General features: G+C 42.2%; 1 protein-coding gene across 1 annotated transcript in view; it reads left to right on the top strand.

The window, feature by feature from the left end:
- Positions 1-16,935, top strand: part of SH3TC2 (SH3 domain and tetratricopeptide repeats 2) — a 189,392-nt gene that overhangs the window by 63,929 nt on the left and 108,528 nt on the right. Inside the window, exon 3 of the mRNA XM_075344627.1 lies at positions 11,642-11,737. Within this exon, the coding sequence (XP_075200742.1) occupies positions 11,642-11,737 (96 nt within the window). The remainder of the gene's footprint in view (positions 1-11,641; positions 11,738-16,935) is intronic.

Below are 16,935 nucleotides of genomic sequence, written 5' to 3'. Positions count from 1 at the left end.
TATCCATTCACGTTTTCCCCCATACTGTCGCCTCACACTATTCTCTTCCATACTGTCCCTTCACACTGTTCATTCATACAGTTCCTCACATTCCCCCATACTGTCTCCTCACATTATTGCCCACCATACTATTCCCTCAAACTTTTCCCTTCACACTGTCTCCTCACACTCCCACCTCCCCATACTGTTCCCTCACACTCTCCACTCTCCACACTGTCCCCGCAAAGTTTCCCCCCATACTCTCTGGTCATACTTTCTCTCCTAATGTCCTCTTACAACCCCCCATACTGTCCTCTTATACTTTCCTCCATACTGGCCCCTTACACTCCCTCCCACCATACTGTCCCTTCACTCTTTTCTCCTTCAATTAAACTTACCTGTATTTTCGTTTTCGGTTCCGTTGTAGCACTAACCTTTTAAACTTTCTACTCCTCTGCAGCACAGGAGTATTATGAACACCGTCGTCAGGAGATCTGAATTGCATTAACCCAAAAAGTACTAGCAGTCAAACCTTCAATTGTACTTGTGCCTTATAGGCGAATGTACAAGTGAATGAAGAAAGGTGGCATTTTACATATTCGCATAGCCAGCAGTCAGTTTAACATCTATGCCAAAAAACGACTGGATCTCGTTTCTGCTGAGTAGCAAAATGCCGCTTCCTTGGACATACCTTAGACTGCTGCATGAGTCAGCAAGACAGCGCCGCACTGCTGGTTGCGCTTAGGGCAAATAAATCACCTGTCCCCTAGTTTCACTCTGTTACAGTAGTGTTTACACTTAAATATTGTATTCTATGGGATGGGAATATTCTAAAATCTCAAAAAAAAACTGTTGAGTAAGTTTTTGTTCATTGGCTCAGATATTACTATAACATTGATGAATATGATAGAGCCATTTTGAAATGGATATATTCCATTGACTTGTCACATTTCTATTTTTGTTTACTGAGCAGAATAGCAAAGCAGATTACTTTATCCTATCCATTAGCACTTCTGTTAATCTAGTGGTAAGAAACGATAACACCAGCTTGAAAAGAGCTTTGAAAGGGTTGTCCAACAATGAAATATTAATTTACAATTTAGATACCCTAACACATAGCATATTTTCAATTGACAATTTGAAAACAATACTCCAGTGTCTACTTATTGCTGTTCAATACTTGTTTTTAGTGATGAGTGAGCATTTCCATGCTCGGGTGCTCGGTACTTGTAACGAGCAGTTAATGATCGGATGGGCGTGACTCGAGTATACACTGTGTGCAGAATTATTCGGCAAATAAGTATTTTGATCACATGATAATTTTTTATACGTGTTGTCCTACTCCAAGCTGTATAGGCTTGAGAGCCAACTACCAATTAAGTAAATCAGGTGATGTGCATCTCTATAATGAGGAGGGGTGTGGTGTAATGACATCAACACCCTATATAAGGTGTGCTTAATTATTAGGCAACTTCCTTTCCTTTGGGAAAAAGGGTCAGAAGACAGATTTGACGGGCTCTGAAAATTGTGAGGTGTCTTGCAGAGGGATGCAGCAGTCTTGAAATTGCCAAACCTTTGAAGCATGATCACCGAACAATCAAGCGTTTCATGGCAAATAGCCAACAGGGTCGCAAGAAGCGTGTTGGGCAAAAAAAGGCGCAAAATAACTGCCCATGAATTGAGGAAAATCAAGCGTGAAGCTGCCAAGATGCCATTTGCCACCAGTTTGGCCAAATTTCAGAGCTGCAACGTTACTGGAGTATCAAAAAGCACAAGGTGTGCCATTCTCTGGGACATGGCCAAGGTAAGGAAGGCTGAAAAACAACCACCTTTGAACAAGAAATATAAGATAAAATGTCAAGACTGGGCCAAGAAATATCTTAAGACTGAATTTTCAAATGTTTTATGGACTGATGAAATGAGAATGACTCTTGATGTGCCAGATGGATGGGCCAGAGGCTGGATCAGTAAAGGGCAGAGAGCTCCACTCCGACTCAGACACCAGCAAGGTGGAGGTGGGGTACTGGTATGGGTTGGTATCATCAAAGATGAACTTGTGGAACCTTTTCGGGTTGAGGATGGAGTGAAGCTCAGCTCCCAGACCTAATGCTAGTTTCTGGAAGACAACTTTTTCAAGCAGTGGTACAGGAAGAAGTCGGTATCGTTCAAGAAAAACATGATTTTCATGCAGGACAATGCTCCATCACATGCATCCAACTACTCCACAGCGTGGCTGGCCAGTAAAGGTTTAAAAGATGAAAAAATAATGACATGGCCCCCTTGTTCACCTGATCTAAACCCCCATAGAGAACCTGTTGTCCCTCATAAAATGTAAGATCTACGGGGAAGGAAAACAGTACAGTGTCTGGGAGGCTGTGGTGGCTGCTGCACGCAATGTTGATCGTAAACAGATCAAGCAACTGACAGAATCTATGGATGGTAGGCTGTTGAGTGTCATCATAAAGAAAGGTGACTATATTGGTCACTAATTTTTGGGGTTTTGTTTTTGCAGGTCAGAAATGTTTATTACTAAATTTTATGCAGTTATATTGGTTTACCTGGTGCAAATAAACAAGTGAGATGGGAATATATTTGTTTTTTATTAAGTTGCCTAATAATTCTGCACAGTAATAGTTACCTGCACAAACAGATATCCTCCTAAGATAGCCAAATCTAAAATAAAACACTCCAACTTGCTAAAATATTAAGCTTTGATATTTTACCGATTAGCTGCAGCAGACGATATCGTAGCAGATGTCTGCTGCACCTAATCGGTAAGATCAGCTGTTCTCCAGTCCTGTTGTGACTGTGCGCGCTCCCGCGGTCACAACGAGATCTGAAGAAGCGAGGGCGCATGCGCCGCCCTCTCATGCACAATACTAGGTACTGCGGGCTTCAGAAACACGGCGCCAGACATAAGCGCTATGCGCAGGCGCCAACTCCGACGATGTGTAACTGAAGATTAGAAATTTACATACAGCCAGAGAGAGGGAGGAACAGGCGGCGGGAATCATGTGCATAACCCGCCTGGACATTATCAGCAGAGGTGCACATGTCAATGAAAAAGTGGATGAATTTTCAAACTTTATAAACTTGGATTTCACTGACTAAACATCCGAGCTGCCCACTAATGGTATGTACAGACTGTGCCTGATAGTGCCAGTACTGCACTGGCTTTACCTTGTATACCAAAATCCTGATGTTTGGTTCCCTTTAAACAATATTCACCTGATGAGAGAAGCTAATTGTAGTTTTGTTAGCAAATAAAGAAATATCCCTGCCTAAATTAAAAAAGAAGACAGTGAAGACACTTGATATCACATATTATGGCAGTGCTAATGATGTAGCTAATTGATATATTCCTTTTGACATGAAAAAGCTTGCTCATCTATACCACTGTGTATATATCATTAACAGGGTATGCTACAACATGATGGTGCATGTGACAAATTCTCTGGCTCCAGCCACATGACATCTGTGTTATTTTATATGTGGTCTTTCCAGAGTGTCAGTAGACCAGTTGGCAAGCTTGAACATATCTTCATCTAATATAGCCATGTTGCCTGTAGGGTATGTTCACACTCTTCAGACACGGAATGGATTGGATTTCTACAGGCTCCATTCAGATTAATAGGATAGTCATAAAACTTTCTGCAGGAATTCTGCCACCTACATTGGGCATCTGAGCATGACCTTCTGATGTCTCCGTATGATATCGCTTGTAACATGGATGAGAAAAAAAAAATGGAATATAACTAACTATACTAACTTACTACACAATAATAAGGGTGGTGAGTAGGGGAGTGTTTGAGAAATCTCCTCCACTGCCTGTATCCATTTGATATTGAATATACTATCTCCTAAAAAAATCTCAACCAAGATGTTGCCTTTGTCACTGTGCTGTAAAGATAATAATTTATTCCAAGAATGGTTATTAATATACAGTGCTTTATTCTTCTTTCAAGCATGCATGATGTAATTATCAGGTAAGAATGTGTCAAAAAAGAAAAATCTGTAGTAAAGCTTTTCAAGGCTCAGACTATAATGTGACAATGAGGAGCCATAAAATTACTCTTAGGCTAGAAAATGTAAGCAATGGTTGAGATTGGTGGCAGCTGTTGATCTTTGGCCATATATGTCTGCTAATATTTTTACTATAGGAGAAAGAACAAGACAGGATATGTAGAAAATCTTATTAGTATGTCTGAAAATTTTTAATTTTGCAAAAAAACAAATAAACAAAAGAAAACAAAATATATGTAGTTCAATAATATTGTCACGCCCGGAGTAGAAGTCCGTATGATACACACGTTCAGACCAATTGGGTGTCTGACACGCTACAAAAAACACAACAAACAAAGGAGGACACCTTAACAATCGTGGGTCCTGCTGCTAGTGAGCGGGGTGAGGGGACTCCTCCTCAATTCACCTCACGCTGTACCTGAGCTCTCTAGCATCCCTATAAGAGGTGTGTCAACCTATTGTCGAACCGGATGCCCAATCCCACACTAGTCCTGCAACCACCCTGGCTAGTGAGATGACTGGCAGGAGACATTAGTTCTACCGCTACACTAATAAACGTGAAAGGGAAGGAATGACAGACTGGTGGATCAACAAAAGTATACAAACACCAAAATCCACGGCTGCAAGCAGACTCCAATACAGTAGATGAATGGGCACAGGACAGTACCCTAGCAGCTCCTTCCACCAAGATGGGCAGAGTAGAATGGGTTCTATCAACAGCAAAGGTAGCTGGGTAAAGGCACTACTTAAGGTAGAGGGGTGTGGTAGCTAAGCAGAAGTACATGACATGGACTACTGGAAAGCTGCTGGAAGCAAAACACATCTGTTTCAGCACCAAAGGAAAGAAACACATTAAATATAAAGTGTCTCCCAACAAAAAGAGACTCAGGCCCAGAACCTGCCTCAAGTCTCTTGCAGACAGACCACCGTGACAAATATATTGCCAATGCTGCTGTGCATTTTCCACTCTAACCGCTCTTCCACATTGTGTAATCTTTTTTTCTACCCAGCTGGTAATTGGCAATACTGTCTATACATGTAAAACTCAAAAGTAAGGAGAACCACAAGTTCATAAAGGTATTATAAAATAGCAATTTTATTGTGAATAATTAAAAACACATTAATTAAACATTCAAGAGAATAATCCTGGTAGTTGGCAATGGATCCACAAAAACTGTGGGTTATAATATAGTTGGGAAGATATATTGCATGGTATGGGAAATGCAGACCAAGAATTGCATAATCTGCAACAATCACCAATTTTTGTAAAATTGTCATATGTTCTAACAGCAGTTCTCTATATACAGTATATTGACAATCACACGAAACACAAAAAATAATAAGAGATATATACAACTATCTACACACTGTTCCATTAAATACAGCACATAAATACAAGACAATCATTGCCATGTAGTGAGATGACATTACAGAAGTGTAGATACACTGATGAGCAAAACAGTAACTATGTTTTGAATGTTTGATTTTCAGGCTGTATATCTCACCATCCACTACAGCTTTGAGCTTGAGACTACCATCATTTTATAGATAATTATATTGGCTATCTCATACATAAACGTGACTTGCAACTATTTAGCATATGATTAGTTATGGAGATTCTTGACTTGTCACTGCATTGTTACTGTTTTGCTCCTAAAAATCTACATTTAAATTTGTATTAATTTGTCGAAATCTATATTTGAGTCACTATGCCTATAGGCAATTGACTTGAATGATTTTCAGTATGCAAATCTGGAACTATATAAAGATTCTAAAGTGTCTATAGATGTAGTAGATACACAAAAATATGGTTACTAGTAGTCATTCTGTAGATTATAGAGACCCACTCATATACAGACAGGAAATAGCAAATTATTCCCTGGTCATTAAAAAAGTTAAGAGAACATGTGCCAAAGATGATGTGAAGGGTTAAATAAAATTGAATGTATAAATAGGTGGAGCTAGATATATCTACACTTTCCTTGCTGAGCAAATTACAGTATTACAAAAATGAAAGTGATTAAAGTGAAAGTGAAAGATTAAAAATCACTTTACTAGGGCAAAGTTAAAGTGGCATCCAAACCTGAGTTTTTCTCCATCTATTTGCCTGTCTTCAGCTGCATTATTAACAGATTGTAGGGCTTTATTAATGAAAGCTCTTACACCCTAATTCTGGCATAAAGGTTTGAAAAGTCGCAAAGTTTTGGGTCAACGCTAGGCTGCATTAAAACTGATATTTTTGGCGTTCTCACACCATTTCTGCCCATAACTGAAAAAAGTGGAAGAAGCTGCGGCAGACAAGGGTCGCCACAAATCCATACCCAACTAGAGTAAGATTTGTGGTGAGTCACACACGGAAGCATACGCCACTTGTCAGACACTCCTGATTCATTACGATGGGAAAACTGATGATGTTGATGATTGAGGCCAATCACTATTGGAATACTGATGCTGGCATTAAAAGGGTCAAAACCTGTGTCTGCCATTGAATCTTATTGAAAGGGATTTGTAAAACTTCTTAATGGTGTTTGCTAGATAAAATGATCCAAAATAAATGTGTAATCAAAGTTAAGAATATACAGTGTGTCCACCCATATCCTGTCTACCGCCATTAACTTGAGAACGGTGGCAACTATAGGCATAAAAGTGGTGTCTAGGTATAGTAAAGTAGCCATGCGCAACGCAATGAAACCACGTATAGCACCACCTGGTGGAAACAACAGAGTTAGCATTTTTATCTTGAAAACGGAACGAGATAGAGAAAAAAAAGTGAACTACAAAGTTGTAGGGCATCATCAATTCAATACGAATTGACACCTTGCATACAGAAATGCTATGATTAGAACGTGTAAAACTCACAAGGCTGCGGACGTAAAGTGATACCTCATGGAGACCTTCCTACAAGTCATTGGGTATGGTGGCTGCGTTGAGTGGCCTCCACGCTCAGCTGACCTGACCCCATTGGACTTCTTTCTGGGAGGAAACATCAAACAGCAGGTATATGCGACCCCTCCACCAACATTGCAGGACCTACGACGTATCACAGATGCTTGTGCAAACGTGTCACCTACAATATTGCACAATGTGCAGCAAGATACAGTATGCTGTCCAGAGTCCAGATGTGCATTGCAGCTGACGGTGGCCACTTTGAGCATCAAAGTTAAATGAGCGCCATATGCGTGACCAGCATTCAATGTTTTTCGGGGGTCATGGGTTTCATATCATAGCATTTCTGTATGCAAGGTGTCAATTCGTATTGAATTGATGATACACTACAATTTTTTAATTCACTTTTTTTTTCTATCTCGTTCCGTTTTCGAGATAAAAATGCTAACTCTGTTGTTTTCCACCAGGTGGCGTTATAGGTGGTTTAATTGCGTAGCGCATGGCTACTTTACTATACCTAGACACCACTTCTATGCCTATAGCTACCGCCGTTCTGAAGTCAATTGCGGGGGACAGGATATGGGTAGACATACTGTATGTATCTGACAGTAAAAGTTTACATCTATCTGTACAATTCCCTAAATGTGGAACAATGTAAAGTTTTTTTCTTTATTACCATTATTTGAACAAAAAAAGCAACAACTTTAGAAGCCCACAAAAAAATACCGACTGATTTGTGACTTTGAATGTATGCTAAATTTGCATACATTAAAGGGGATCTGTCAAGTCTCTTATGTTACCCTAAACATGAACAGCTCCTAAATACTGAGCTGTGGAATATATAGATTTTTATGACTTGATATCGTATTTAGTGATGAGTGAATAATAACTACCCGTTTTCGGATTACTCGTAACGAATCACAAAGTACTATTTCGGGATTCGGCACAAATAACGACCCTAATGCAAGTCAATGAGGAACCTGAGCATTTGTTTTGCCGTGACGAATACTGGGATAGAACTCGTAAGAAAAAAAGTTTAACCCGCTCACCTGTTCCTCTGAGACCACTAGTTGGACCGTGCAAGGAGAATTGTAGGTCGGCAAACCTGGACAGCATCAAGGAAGGAGGGAAATTCCAGCAAACAGGTCCAAAAAGTAGATTAAAAAAATACAAAATTTTATTTCATGGTGATTAAAAAAGATTCCATCATGATATTATAGCGAAATAGGCAAGAGTACGCGTTTCGAACATATTGTTCTTAGTCTGTCTCTCAGAATCATTTAATGCTTTGCCCTAGTATCAATAAGGGAACATATAAGTTTGGAACTTGTGAGCCTGTCGTGATGCCTGTAATTGGACATCAGGACAATTTACTGTAAGTGGAGGGAGCAGGCAAAGTGGCTGCAGGGAACAGGAGTTTGCAGATTACTAGGTAAGAACTTCGTAGGAACTTTTTGTTTGTAGTCTTTGAGCCTGACCAACTGTGATAATTTACGGTCATGGCGTAAAAATAGTTTCCGTTTATTTTTCTGGAGATGACGTACAGGCAGTCAAGAACTATCAGCATGTTAGCAGTACAGAACAAGGGACAGAACAGGTTCCTTCCAGGATTTTATTGTATGCTGCATAAAGAAAAGATGAAGTGCAAATAGTTTCTGCCTGAATGGTAAATCTGAACATTTATGCTACCTGTTGTTGTGAAAACATGCATTGCGGTCTTTGAAGACTGTCTAGCTTCTGCTCTTCCCGGTTGTCTATATTTAGTAGAAATCGTTAGGCTATTGTGAATGACAACATGGATATAGTGACAAATCTGAATAAGGTCTTAGATACAAGTAAAATATATCTTTGTACCGTGTTAGCCAGTAGAGATAAAAAAATATTTTTTTAAGGTCTTAGAGATAGACAAGCCTGAGTCGAATATTGGACCTGTCATTTTTATACAATATCAATATAGCAGTTGTACAGCATTAGTGGCAAGTTCTGCACCACTAACCCAGTAATCTTACCATGTGATTGACTCCTTAAAACAAGTAATGCCCCCTGACTGATCTTAAACCATGCCTAATGTGTGCCCCTTTTAGAAAAAAATATTAGTGCCCCCTTAAAAACTGATGATACTCTGTGAGAGCCCCTTCAGAAATATCCAACTTGATGCCTCCCCACCCACAAAAAATGAAATTTCATACTTTCCTAATCTGAGTGACCAAGTTCTTTTCCACCCTGCAAGCAGACAAGCCGACATTGGCGGCACAATGCAGTAAAGTCAATGCGCCACCTGTGCTGGGATGCTGATATCATGGAGACCATAGGCCTACTGCAGCCTACAGATAGACACTGGTGGGGCAGGGAGCCTACTGCTTCCTGCCCCATCACAAGATCTTGCTTTATTGGTGACATATTGACACCAATAGAGTTCATAGTAATGTTTCCCTGGAAATCCTGGACACACAGCCAGAAGTCTAGAGCATGTCCACTTCCCCAGACATTTGACAGTAGTGATGTCACCATTAGTTCTCTTTTGGAAATCAGTTCCCCTAAGAATATTTGTACCCAGGTAACAACCCCTGAGTCCCCCCACCCAATGCCACTGCAATACAGCATCATTTAAGTGAATCTGTCACTTCCCTCAGATTTTCCTAGTTCTAGGTCTAGTATGCAGACCTCTGGGCTGGGAATAGGCAACTTTGCATTCCATGGTCAAAATTTTACAGCGGCACGAGGAAAGGAGGGAGACAAATTTCTATTTCTTGCAGTTAATTTTAAGTGGAGCATTGAGCGTAAACAACATCTTTGCCTCTGCTTATACCATTATTCCTCCAGCGTCACTCCTGTCAGTCTCCTGTGATTTGTGGCCTGCTGGCAGCTCCAGTGTTTCATGGACCATGCTGGAGATGACAAATCAATGCAACGCTGAGAGACTTGTTCTAGCTCTCATAGACTTGCAGTGAGTGCATGTGACTTAACTTCTAACTTCCAGCCAGTCAAACGTTATGGGTATAAAATGGCGCCGCGATACTGGAGTGGTGCCTAAAAAGAATGAAAACGCCAGATGGTTGAACTAGATGGACTTAGGTCTTTTTTCAACCTATGTAACTATGTAACTATACATAATACAGAGTGGAGGGGGCTTACATTTAAAACATCACTCCTGCGCTGAAAAATAACAAAATTCTTGAGTGGTGCTTTAAGTCAAGTGTTGGAATAGTAGGATACTACTTCAGCCTAAGAGCACCTTCAGCTCACAGCTCATTTACGTCTTATAGTAAAAATAGTCTCACTACAACTTAGCAGCTACAAAATCATGAACACTAGAGGAACTAGAAAATGTCTGGTGACAGATTCACTTTAAATGCTTTCTGTCAGTAGGATCAAACCTCCTAAGCCATTTCCATGGGCATCTAGGTCATAGAAAATTAAATAAAATGATACTTTGATACTTGCGATTCAATATTTAATTTCAATGAAATCCACTTTTTCTATTAAGACCTGTGGGCGGGACACAGATTTCCATCAGAGTCTGCATCAAAAGCTAATTTTAAATAAAAGGGGGCATTATCAGTGTGAGACATGTAATGACAGACAGCTGGCTCCTGATTTCACTGCAGAGCTGCATGTGATTTTCAATAACATAGCACAGCAAAGATGAGCTTTGTCCCATTACAAAGACATCTGTCGCTGCAGCTCTCCTCTCATAGTGTTGTTAACTCTTTTTCAACTTTCTATGACCTGCATATCCATATAGACCGCATAAGAGGTTTGATCCTACTGACATATACCCTTTAAAGGGGACCTGTCAAGGTTCAATATGCACCCAGAACCACGAGCAGTTGTGGATGCATGTTAGTAATCCCTGCCTAACTGTCCCTGTATCTAGTAGCATAGATAAAGAAATCTTTAGAAAAAGTATTTCTAAAGATTGTTTAATGCTAATGAGGCCCACAACTAGTCGCAAGGGCATGAGTTCCCTTGGCTAGCCAGCCCACATAGCATGTTAGCACGCCCCTGTGGGCGTACTAACATGCTAACGAATACTCAGCTTCGTCGCACATACTTCACTCTTCATGGCGGCCAGCAGAGGATGGATGCGCACTGAGCATGATCCGGAGTCCCCGCACTAAACTAATGCCGGGTGTAAGCTTCCGGCTTCAGTGCACATGACTGGAAGTCCCGGGGACTCCAGATCATGCGCAGTGTGCATCCATCCTCCACCAGCCGCCATCGAGACTGAGGTATGTGCGGTGTCGCTGTGCATTCATTAGTATGTTAGTACGTCCACAGGGGCATGTTGACATGCTAAGAGGGCCAACTAGCCAAGGGAACTTGCTCATAGGACTAGTGCCTGACCTTAGGACTAGTGCCCGGCCTCATTAACATAGAATAAACAATCTTTACAAACACTATTTTCTAAAGATCTCTTTATCTATGCTAGTGTATACATGGACGGTTAGGCAGGGATTAGCAATATGCACCCAGAACTGCTCGTGGCACTGGGTGCATATTGCACCTGACAGGTTCCCTTTAAATTGCCTGTGGTCGATTCTGTGAGCTGTATTTGCAAGTTTACTAAATTCCTCAATCACTCATATTTGTAAAAAAGCAGCACTAGTTGAGTTAGATATATAAATAAAATATATCTCTTGATCTCCTTTGAAAAATCATTATTATACCTAATTCAAAAGACCTACATTTTGTAAAAATGCTATTTTATTTCAGTTTGTATGAAGAGTTTCCATCCTTTCTGTCTCCATAGATGACCTGGAGGATTCAGAGCTAGTCTCTGTGGCTGAGGAGACCCCACTGGGGAAGGATACTATCTCCTTGGGAGTGGGAGAAGGATATATCACTGGTAATATCTGGTGTAAAACCAGAGAATTTTGACGGCGCATTGTTGCTTAAACATTGTAAGATATAAGCAACAATGCTATAAACTGATTAGTCTAAACCTATTGTAATATATGGACTTGTAAGGAAATTAATGTCTAGTAGTCTTGTATGAAATCCACTGTAGACTACAGGTAAGTGCCTGGCACCAGTTACCAAATCATTAAGAAATAGTCATCCTCCAAGTAAATTTATCTTGAGAAAAAACAGAATCTTTCGTAATCTCAAATAATTTTTCATAAGAAATACGTGTTGCTAATATGTTAATGCTATTAGTATGCTCAGAAATTTGCACTGTTTTGTGTTACTGTATCCTCTGTATGTGCCTCCATGTAGTTGAACCATTTCTACTTATCATAAGAGAGAAATTATATAGTGTTTCTATACAGTAATTACCTGCTGTTATAAAATTCCCATGATTTCTCTGACTGTCTACTCTATACTCTCTATCATAACCTTCAAAGTATATTATGAGATGCAGTTTCAGCCTGTCACCCCTGCCTCCTGCTTGTAAGGACCAACAGGGAGAAACATATCACAAGCAGGAGACAGGCATAAGCAACATCACAAAGAATAAACCGAAACTCGGAAGTATGAGTCAAAGGATAGCAGTTTTATGTCGCTAATCAATCACTGGCTGCCCTTAGGTAGAACTCACGGCAAAGCAAATACAGCATGATGCTAATGTGCCATCTCTTTAATGTTTTGTAAAGAGGCATCATAGAAAATCTAGTGTGCATTAAGGACACATTATCAAAGAAGAAATGTTAGAAAACCCAGAAATAGCACATCAACTAAAACAGGTATACACAAGGCATATACAAGCTGATATATAATATTCTTTAATAATAGACTATGCTGCACTACAGCAAAAAACTGCTTGTGTGCTGCTGGAATGGAGAAAAATGCTTTGTATTTACTGAAAAAGATCAGTAAAGCAACATTTAAAGTTGCTTAAAATCTGTCGTACAGCAGTGTAAATGTGACGCCCTGGGCAAGCCAGGGGTCACAGGTCACAACACCACCACACACCCCACATTCCCTGCAGGCACACCGAGGTCAGAACACAAATCCTTGTTGCCTTCCTCCAGGGGCTGATGTCCACACCAGGGGGTGGGCCAGGAGGTTGGCTCCGCCCACCGAGGAGTTCACAGTCCTGGAGGCGGGAAAACCAGTCAGATGAGTTTGAGAGTTGAAGGAAGTGAGAAGGAAGTGGTAGAGGAGCAAGTGACAGGAGTGGAAGTGAAGGGAAAGTACAGCAACTGAGCCTGAAGTTGGTCCGGGTGTGTGCCCCGGACTGAGACAGCAAGATTGGCAGACGGCGGTGACCGTCTGCAGGAGTGGCCTATTGGAGTCTACCGTAAGGACCGTGGACGGGTGGTGGCCCGGCGGTACCGGACCGGTATACAAAGAGAAGCCAGCACCATTGGCAGGGGCCTTTCGGATCCCGGCAAGGCTTGGAGTCGCCGTACAATTTGCCAAATCCGTCAGTGAAGGGGACCTCCGGGTCTCCCAACAGCCAAAGTCCCGATTGAAGGCAACCGTCCAACCATATTGGAGAGACACCGCCACCGCCAAGGCACCAGTTTCTCAGGGCCAGCGCCTGCGGGCAAGAGAGGGGCTCCTCCGGCTCACATCCAAGCTAGGGAGCGGGTTACCGGTGGGAATCCATCGCTACCAACAACCGTATCTAGGTGCAGGGAAGAGACAGTCACCGCTAACTTGCAGGGAACATCAACACCGCAGCCGTCCGAGGGACCCGTCCAACCAGCCGCTTGTTTACCGTGAACTGTGTCATCATCCTTGGGCTGAGTGAGTACCTTCGTGCCGTGCGGCACAGCGCTGTCCCTGCACCTCAACAGGCCCCATAACCCGCCTGTCAACCATCCTAACTCCCCATCATCGGGCCCCGGGACCACCAACCCCCCTACTCACGGAGGGGAGGGCCAACATCTAGCTGCTCCATACCATCGCTCCCGGGATCCCCATACAGAGCAGCGGTGGTGTCCACACAATCACCACAACCATGGGTGGCGTCACGGACAATAAATCCCCCAAAACAATACCCCTTTCACTCACGGGCGAGGAGCGCCGCTCGAGTCCCCGGGATCCGGCCCATCGCTCGAGCCACCGAGCAGCAGTAGCCGCAGAGCAGCGGCGGCCAGACCCGAGCTGTGGGAGAGCGCAGCGTTGCCACCCTCCTCCCCGCCCGCGACATATACTCCCTTTAAATGATAATATATGAAGCACAGACGACACTTTTCTTTTACAATATTTCTGTTTCCCTAGTAACAGTGACAAGATGCTGCATAGAAACTATATACATGAGTTTTGGATATACAGCACAGAGCTTGCAACTATAGATCAGAGCTACTGTAAAGTGGTAATCTGGGTAAAGTAAATAAGGTTTGATAGCAGTCTCACAGAATTTCAAGATCTAGACATGCGACACTTGCGCCACAATTGTCCCTTAAATTTGGCACAAAATCATACCACAAAGGGCAACATATAAGTAAAGCAGCAAAATGAGAAAAATGTTTGTTTGCCAGATGATGTGATTTTTAAGCTGGCTTTAAAACAAAAATCTTAGCAGCATATACCCATTGATGTGCTGCTGATAAAATGATAATGTAAGTGCAGGTAACAATCATATAAACAATTGTTCTGTGTATAGAATTGTGCTTGGCCTGTCTAAAAAGGACATTAAACAATCGTCAGTCTCAAATATTATACTAGATGGTCAAAAAAATGCACCAAATTCAGCATGTAGCACCAATTTGATAAATTTTGTTCATTTAAACAGAATCTGTTAGCTGGGTTTTGCTATGTAATCTGAGGACAGCATGAGGTAAGAGTTGAAACACAGAATTCAGCCATGTGTCTCTTATCACACTGTGTGCTGTTTACTTATAATGAAGGTTTTATCACTAGTTGATTATGCACTGCCAGTTCTGGAGCTCATGGACTACTCGTCCAAACAGGCCCGACCTCATGTGATAAGAAGTTGACTGTCAATAGACAATGTAGATAGAGAGCCTGGTATGTGTGTAGTTAGCTTTCTTAACTCTGCTTCATCATACAGCTAAGAACTCTTATTGCTTCATAATTGCAGCACCCAGTAAATTAAGTGATACACTTATAGATTCAGGGTCTCTTTTCCTACATGATGATGATCTCAGATGAGGTAGTAAAAGCCTAGTAACAGATTCCCTTTAAAACTACCTAGTCTTTGTGGATCTGTCCTAGTGTGCATGATTCCTCTGCTGCTATGCTTGAAAATACTGACACTAAAGGCCCCATCACACGCTACGATATATCTAACGATATGTCGTCAGGGTCACGGAATTCGTGACGCACATCCGGCATCGTTAGAGATGTCGTAGTGTGTGACACCTCCGAACGACTGTTAACAAGCAAAAATACCTTATCGTTGCTCGTTGACACGTCGTTCATTTTCATAATGTCGTTCCTCCTTCTGCGCGCCGGTCATTCGTAGTTCCCGAGGCAGCGCACATCGCTACGTGTGACACCCCGGGAACGACGAACACAGCTTACCTGCGTCCCGCCGGCAATGAGGAAGGAAGCAGGTGGGCGGGATGTTGCGGCCCGCTCGTCTCCGCCCCTCCGCTTCTATTGGGTGGCCGCTGTGTGACGTCGCTGTGACGCCGAACGTCCCTTCCCCTTCAGGAGGAGGATATTCGCCGCCCACAGTGACGTCGTGAGGGAGGTAAGTACGTGTGACGGGGGTTAATAACATTGTGCGCCATGGGCAACGAATTGCCCGTGACGCACAAACGACAGGGGCGGGTGCGATCACTCATGCGATCACACGATATATCGTTGCGTGTGACGGGGCCTTTAGGCCGGGGCCACACGGGGATCTACTGCGATCCTCGCATGACACTGAGCTCATGCTGGCAGCACAGCAGGAGCCGAGTGCCATGCGTGTGTCACTGCGACTGAAGTCCAATCATGCGATCAGACCTCACCTGCGGGGGGCGAGCCGGCTCTGAGCAGGGGTGAGCCGGTGCTGAGGAGGAGCGGGCTGGTGCTGCGGAGGGGAAGGATTTATCTCCCTCTCTCCTCCGTTGCCGGCTATTGCCATTCTCGCTCTGCACTCGCGGTATACCGGTGTAATACGATTTTTCTCTTGCCCCATAGACTTGAATGGGTGTGAGAGAAACAAGACTTACATGATAACACAAAATCCATTCATTCACATACCAAATAATAACTGACACTGGACACAGAATTCATTGGTAAATTATTGGCCGTGCTAATTTATTAAGAGTAACCTGAATTGTTTAACAAACAATTAACCCTTTGTATTAACATTCCCATCACATATATAATTCCATAAACCATAAACCAGAATCCACTCAGACATCTGAGCGATTTTCCCCCACCAGGACACTAATTGCTATTAGTGTCCCCCCACACTATCGCACAGCCATCTTTCGACAGTTCCTTGTAAACCCAAATTAAATATATCAACACCTATGTCAGACAGGTGTACCCCGTCACTTCTATATAACCCCAATAAAAACCCTTCCAAATCCACATGGCGGAAAGAAAAATCACCCGTGACTCTACAAAACTTTTCCATGGTACGATTGACCCTTTTTCTAATTTTGTTCAAAAAATGAAAATCCTCCCGATGTCCATGCAATCCTAGGGATAATCTCAGAAAATACTAAACATGCATTAGGCAAAAATTTTTTAATAAAAATAATGTCCCGTTGCATTTGTGATATCAGCTCCAATGTTTTTATCTTACCAACATCGTTACCACCTAAATGTAGGATAATTAAGTCTGGAACTGGAGTAGAATACATCTTTTTCTTCAGCTCACTGACCAGTTGAGCCCATCTCATTCCTCTGGAACCAAACCAATGAATATTAATGTGATCAAATGAAAATGTTAAATTTTCAGTGTATGTACGCATTGCAGCTCTCTTCTGAGCCCAATATACGTATGAATGCCCAACAATCCAAACGATCATGGGTTCTGAAAATTCAAGCATTCAAGAATTAAGCAAGAGCTCCGGACGAACGTAAATTTTATAGCGACCCAAATTCCACCTACCCAATTGCATGATTTTCTTTCCAGTCAATCCCAACGAAGCGGCGACAGTAGCAGCGCCAATCCGGAAGGAATGAGAA

The sequence above is a fragment of the Anomaloglossus baeobatrachus genome, chromosome 4 (genome assembly GCF_048569485.1).
Source record: "Anomaloglossus baeobatrachus isolate aAnoBae1 chromosome 4, aAnoBae1.hap1, whole genome shotgun sequence".
Classification (NCBI taxonomy): domain Eukaryota; kingdom Metazoa; phylum Chordata; class Amphibia; order Anura; family Aromobatidae; genus Anomaloglossus; species Anomaloglossus baeobatrachus.
The sequence above is the reverse complement of the archived record's forward strand: the minus strand, read 5'-3'. Positions and strand labels throughout refer to the sequence as shown.